This window comes from Cebus imitator, unplaced genomic scaffold (assembly GCF_001604975.1).
Source record: "Cebus imitator isolate Cc_AM_T3 unplaced genomic scaffold, Cebus_imitator-1.0 Scaffold477, whole genome shotgun sequence".
NCBI classification, from domain to species: Eukaryota; Metazoa; Chordata; class Mammalia; order Primates; family Cebidae; genus Cebus; species Cebus imitator.
The window spans coordinates 343,360-350,752 of NW_016107792.1; the positions used below are offsets into that span (position 1 = coordinate 343,360).

The 7,393-nt window shown below is 34.4% G+C and overlaps 1 protein-coding gene across 1 annotated transcript in view; it reads right to left on the bottom strand.

The window, feature by feature from the left end:
* Positions 1 to 7,393, bottom strand: part of CPNE8 (copine 8) — a 253,176-nt gene that overhangs the window by 214,095 nt on the left and 31,688 nt on the right. The window contains exons 2-3 of the mRNA XM_017512747.2: positions 6,487 to 6,527; positions 5,042 to 5,088 (exon numbers count right to left, since the gene is read on the bottom strand). Coding sequence (XP_017368236.1) covers positions 5,042 to 5,088; positions 6,487 to 6,527 — 88 coding nt within the window. The remainder of the gene's footprint in view (positions 1 to 5,041; positions 5,089 to 6,486; positions 6,528 to 7,393) is intronic.

Below are 7,393 nucleotides of genomic sequence, written 5' to 3' on the forward strand. Positions count from 1 at the left end.
TTTTGAGATGGAGTCTCGGTCTGTCACCCAGGCTGGAGTGCAATGGTGCGATCCCGGCTCACTGCAACCTCCACCTCCTGGATTCAAGCAAATCTCCTGCCTCAGCCTTCCAAGTAGCTAGGATTACAGGCACCTACCACCACGCCCAGATAATTTTTGTATTTTTACTACAAATAAGGTTTCACTGTGTCGGCCAGGCTGGTCTCAAACTCCTGACCTAAGATGATCCACCCACCTTGGTCTCCCAAAGTGCTGGGATTACAGGTGCCAGCCACCGCACCTGGCCCTGAACATCTTTTAAGAACAAAGAAAGCCATATTCTAAATGCTGTACAGAACGTTTCACCTTTGAAAGCACAAAGCTAAACAGTGAAGCTAAGACATGTAAGAGAGGAAGTTTACAAAAAAATCCTAGATGTGAATGTGCGTGTGTGTGTGTGTAAGTATTATTCAGTATGGAGATGAATAAATGTTAAAATAGCTTAGTGTCAATGGAATGGACCAGAGCAGAGACAATGTCAAACTGCAGTAATCAGCATTTGAAAGTAGATTTGTTTGCCTCTATGCTATAATCACTGTCGTTCATAAACAACATCAGCTTGCCTTCTTTCATCATATACTAACTTAGGGAATCTGGAACAAATTCTGTAATTTTAAATATTGAAAAGTAATTCACAAAATGAATTGCCTATGGATAACTAAAATCTAACTTCAAGAAATTAGTTGAAACATGTCCCCAACCCTGAGTAAAATGGGCATTTGTAGAGCTGTTACTTTGTGATTTCCATTGGCCACCAGGAGGTTTCCATAGTTTCATAATTCATGGTGCTTAAACATCACTTCTAGCTCTGAAATTACTATACTCTAAAAATAATTTTAGTTTTACAATATTAATTACTTCAAGAGTTTTTCATAATTCGCAATCATTAGATATAACTTATCAATGATCCAGTGGTAATTATAATTGTGTTAGAGATAATTTTTAAATTGCAAATTTCAACTACAGATTAATTTTAAATAATTTTGTATTTCTTTATTTGGAGCATTTGTTTCAACACATTTTTAAGCTTTATTTTTTCACTTATTCCCCTTATTCTCTAAAAGTGATTAATCTCAGAACATAAATTTATATTGCTTATTGCTACATACTTTTCCGAAATATACCTGAATTTAAATACAAACACAACCACTATGTTATTGAGATAATGCTGATACCTCCATCAATAAATTGATTTCACAGATGTGCCAAAATTTCTGAGAAAATGCTCCAATTATATTGCATGCTCCCTGAGGTAGAAACACTATCTATTTTTAAATTTTATCTACCACTACATAATTGGCATCCAATAAATATTGGTCAAATTAATAAAAGGATATATTTAAAAACCATTAATAAAGTATCTAAATTTTCCCCAGTTTTATTTCAAATAATTCTAACAGTAATTATTAGAGTGGTTTTGCTCTTTTTCATCCTTATAAAATAGTGTTCAATACTTAGAAGATACCGGGTAGAATTAATAAAATTACTAGGAAACGCTTTGAGCTCCATAGCCTTATAAGAATCAAAAACTTGCAAGGAAATAGAGTTAATCAAGTTCAACTTCTTTCCTCATGAATCAATGCAGCCTCCAATTCAATATTTCCTGTAACAGGAAATGCACTACACTTTCAGGATACAGTTCCGGGAAACCTACTACTGTGGGATACTTTAAGCGTTATCAAGGTTTTCTTCACAGTGTGAAGACTAAATGTTGTCTATTTGTCTCTCCAACCTTTGGTCAAAATTTTTTGTTTTCTCTTGAACATCAAGTATACCCCCATTTTCAAATGAAAATATTTTAAGAGTCTGAAGCAAGTACTGTGAATTATTCAGTCTTTGCATTTTTTCAGATTAAATATTATGTTATTCGTACGGTATAGCTTCTATCCCTTTCTTCAAAATGGTAGCCCTCTTCAAATTCAGATTTGGCTTTTCAATGGTATGAAATGTAGGTAAAAAAGCAATTTTCCATTGGAGCAAAGTGCAATAGTATTCAGTTGAATCACATGAAACTGCCAACATTCAATCATTTCTGACCTATAAAAAAATGACAATTTCGTATGGTTCAACATAATAGCATTATCTTTCTTGATGTAAACACTGAACATCCATCAATGGATCCTCAAATTGCACTAGGTTTTTAGCAGCTGTCTAACACCACAGCTTCATATTAGGTCTGAGGCCAAGTAAATCCCATAGCTCTTTTTCCCATTAACTGTTGGGCTTGTGCAAAGAATTTTACAGAATTTTATAAAGCCAGAATTTACCTACCTGCCACTTTCTAGTTTTGTTATCCTTTTACAGGTTGTTTAATGTCTTAAAATTATAATGTATCCTTAATTATATAGTACTTCTTATGTGCCAGATACTGTTACAAGTCATTCCATTTAATCCTCATAACAGCTATATTAGCCAGAATCATTATTATTCTCATGTTACAAATGGGGAAACAGAGTCACTGAAAGATCAAGTGCACACCCTCAACCACAACATTACACTGGCTCTCAAAATTATCTTTCTCAAATGATTTTGTGGGGATTAGTAACACACATTGTGTCTTTTTTTAATCTCTTTTCATTATCCTGCAAGCTCATTAGTTGCTTAATGTTCCAAAATGCTTGTGTCTTGCATCTGGCACTTCCTTTCTATTCTTCCAGACCATTCTCTTTCTCCAGTACTTTTCACTCTTTTGAAATTATGCTGAAAATGCCTCTTAATTTGTATTTCCCCATCTTTAGCTATCTATAGCTCCCACCTACTCTACATTAATTACGGTCTTATCTCATTATTTTCTCCATTTTCATTTTGTTTTCAAACCCTTTTTCATCATTATTCCATCTTACCATTATTTTCAACTACTTCAAAAATAAAATATAAGCCTAATACTCTATTTATTTCTGTTTTATTTTAATATTATGCCATTTCTCATAAATTGTAGGCTTCCTCTTTCTACTTGTCTTTCTTTCTGAGTCAAGCATAAGAAAATAATAATAAAGCCCTAAACATTGATTGGTAAAGTTTATTTCCCTTTATAAAATAAGAACGTGAAGGTTGGTATCAGACAAGAATTCTGCATAGCAAGATGGTCTAATAGCAAGGGCTGTGGAGTCAGACGGCCTGGGTAGGCATTCCCACTGTCATTTACAACTGTAACGTTGGTCTAGTCATTTAGCCTTTCTCCATTTCATTTTTCTCATATAACAAACGGATTTTCTCGTATAATCCATTTTTCTCGTATAATACATATAACAAAAGGATTATAATATAACCTACCTCTTAAAATTGCTGTGAAAATTAGTGAATATTTATAAAGGGCTTGGAACATTAGCCATCATTATTATAAAAGTTGTAAATTAAGTAAGAAATGTATATTTCATTGCTTAGGCAATAGGAAAGCATGAGAAATTTTTTAAGGAAGGGAGAGTTTGAGCTGAGGCTCCCCTTAAACTAGGCAATACCACTTAGTCAGTATCCACTTAAGAATTAACTCCCAGAACCCTGGTTTAAGTCCAAAATTTTTTGTTGTTGTCCTTCTTCAAACTCCCTTTATCCAATAAAGTTTCAAATTGCCTCATTATTAGGCATTTGCATTGGCCCAGATATCTGGCACTATAACTTAGGTATATTTTTCCTGGTTACTTTACTGGTGCCTGAAGCAAAGTCATTTTCTCGGCACCCTAGTCAATGCTCAGTTCCATCTAGCCTGGCAGCTATGGTCAGTCAGTAGATATCCTGTATTGTCTCAGGCCTTTGAGAAAGGGAACTCCGACAAGAATGACAAGACAGCATATCTTTCAGGAAGATAATCAAAGGAATGATTAGGCAGATGAACATGGAAAAAAGGGGGCACACACTAAGGTAGGAGAATTGTTGCAGCAGGGAAGACAAAAGATAAAATGGGTCTGAATAAAAGTGACTTATCTGATAGTCATGGATTTTTATTTTTCATGAAAGAATTCGTAGCACTAGATGACATTAAGTGATGAAAATGTGGGAGAGAAAGTCAGGATGACTATAAAAATTGCAGTTTTATATTTTGGCTGGTGGTTTAGCTATATTTGAAGCAAAGAAGAAGCAGGCATAGGGTAAAGATGATGAGTTTACATTTAATATATAGAGCTTGAGGTAAATATTGAACTAAATAGAAATGTGCAGAAGCAGTTAGATATTGGAAACATGTTCAGCAGACCACTGACCACCAGCCCATTATCAGCAGGGACAAGTTTTGAGTTATCTTCCCCAGGTTTTAAGAATAAATTAAAGGATTTATTCTTACTTTCTACTCAAAATTGAGACACAGTAGTAAAATGACTGACAAATACACTCTGTGGCAACAAATAGCACAAACCTCACTAGGGAAAGCTAGCCAGAAGCTGTAAACTCATTAAAACAATGCACTAACTTCCTGAGATAACCGGCAACTATAGAAAGATGAAAATGCCTTTTATTTAATATGTTCTCTACTTTCCAATGATCATCCACCCATCTGAATGTGGAGACACTCCAGAAAACAAATTAAAGTAACAATTCAGTCTCTTCACTGTTGCTTCATTAAACAACATACATTTGTATTAAGAAGCTGAATTTCCACTTTATTATTAAATAAGTTGCAAAAAGCAAGTAATATTTGGTATTAAGCAGCACAATCAAAATATTTTACAGTGGCACCTTATAAATGTCAGCAGTTGATCTCTAAAAATAAGACTAAATCCACAAACTTAAATTATGTAAAAAATCATGTCAACTAGATGGCAACTAGATTGCAACACATTAAATTTATGTCTGAATAAAGGAAGTACAAGTTTCAGGCCTAGAATATTCCACAAGAAGGTCATAAGTCAGCTAAACATTCACTGTTACTAAAAACAAAACATGAAGGTAACTTTCCTAAGACAAAAACAACTCAATCTGTAGGTCGAAAAACAGGAAGTATCATCTTGATCAAATTATAACGTACTATATCTTCAAGCCCAGTAATTTTTTAAAAAAGCTTTAATCTTACCTCTCTCCATTCTTTATTTCCAACTCCTTGTACATATAAGACACAAACTACAAAAGATGAAAAAATACACACATATATAAATGTATTTTATGAAAATCATGTGAATATGTACAATTTATTTTTCAGCTGTCCAAAAGCTACATGAAAATTAAACACCTAATTCCCAGCCTTACCTTTGCAAAAAAAAAATGGCTAATAAATCATCAAATGACTAAAAATTAATTTAAATAAACAGAAAAACTATGCCAGATCTTTAGAATTTAATATGCAATGCACTTGACATATAAAATAATAAATATTTGCTAAGGTCTTCATAGATAAATTTTAAAACCATAGTTTAAACAATTTGAAATATTTTATTATGTTGTGAAACACAAGTCAAGTTCTTCCTAAGGCATAATAGGAAGGAAAACCTGGGACAAGTCATGCTCTACATTTAATATTTACAGCTTCCACCCTGAATATTTGTAAATAGGTAAGAAATTGTGTCAACCAAGAAAGGAATTCCCAAAAGGGAGATTAAGGGCTTTGGGTAAAGATTAAGGGATAAGAAGTACCCCACCCGCTTGTCAAATGAGCCCCAGGAATTTTTAATACCCACAATTGCAATACCTTTTCCCAATAACTACTTCAAGAATTCTGACAACTGACAAAAACCTTTCCTCTGCAATTCAACCACATTTGTTTACGCAGTTGTAGAGACAGAGAACTGTTGCATATCCATTTCTAAATATTATAAGATTCAGAAGCACATTCATTTATATAGTTCATTCTGCTGTTTTCTAATTCAAACTACCCTTTTCACTTTACAAGTTATCACCAATTTTCAATACCTCTAATTAGTAATCAAAACTTTGGTTCATATCAGATGTTACATATTTCACTTGGTTATAAATTTTATACATCACTTTTATTTTTCTTTTCTCTCTCTTTTTTTTTTTTTAAGAGACTGGGGGTGGGGGTCTCACCATGTAGCCCAGGCTAGTGTAGAAGTCCTGGGCTCAGGCAATCCTCCTGCTTGGGCCTCCCAAAGTGGTGGGATTACAGGCATGAACCACCTTGTCTGACCACCATTTTTATTTTAAGAAAAAGAAAAGTATTACTCTGTGACTAAACAACTTTAAATTATGGCCCATTATGGTTTTCTTTCAAATGTCATGATTTCTCCCAAAAGGCCATAGCATGAGGTTTTAATTTCAAAGTGCACTGTCCCACACTGGAGTCATCTGTATTCTCATTTTATTCTCAAAGTGCTCAGCAAGTGCCTCTTTAGCCATAATACTGCCCGGGCTGATGAGTATGTAGGGCTTGGGAGCAGTCCCCTGATGCTTTCAAAGCTTTAAGACAAGCTTTTAAACAAGAACTATGAGTTTCATACAACTTTTGCAAAATCAAATGAGTAACAAATAAGTAGATTTTTCAAAAGGCAGGAAATACATACTTACTCGGATCAGATTTAGAAAATGTGTCTCTGTCAAGAAGATTTCTGTTGAATAAAACAGAAAATGTTAGCCGGATATAAACGCAAAATATTTATATTTATACAGACATATTAAAATGTATATATACATAATGTATACATATATACATATACATATGTATATATAAACATACGCATATATATGACAAATATAGGACAAATATATGTCGTAAGGGTCTGTTTGTATTTATTCAGACTGAACATCACTGGACTCCGAAAATAAGAGAAAGCTTTTATTTCCTCAGACTTGCATTGCAGTTAACCAATAGCATGACTCTTACAACCTAAGATTAAAATCTCTTTGAAAGAATTAGCCGTTTTACGTTTCCATTTAATCCTTCATTAAGAATATAAAGATGCTCAGAAATGCTTCCTGAATTGAATTGAGAGCTGTTATTAATGCAAAATTGTTTGCAGTTCAGAGCACATGATGGCATTAATCCATACAATTAGAATGCAATTGTGAAGCAGCATCTATTGACATTTGTGTTACATCAACCCTGATGAATTTTATGTTGCTATTACAGCTTAGGAATTTAAGCTGAATATATAGACCTTGCCTAAAGACTGTTTTCAGTAAAGATTAAAAAGGTACACAAGCAGCCGGGCGTGGTGGCTCACGCCTGTAATCCCAGCATTTTGGGAAGCCGAGGCGGGTGGATCACAAGGTCAAGAGATTAAGACCATCCTGGCCAACATGGTGAAACCCTGTCTCTACTAAAAATACAAAAAAATTAGCTGGGCGTGGTGGCACACGCCTGTAGTACCAGCTACTTGGGAGGCTGAGGCAGGAGAATTGCTTGAACCTGGGAGGCGGAGGTTGCGCCGCTGTACTCCAGCCTGGCGCCTGGTGATGGAGTGAGACTCTGTCT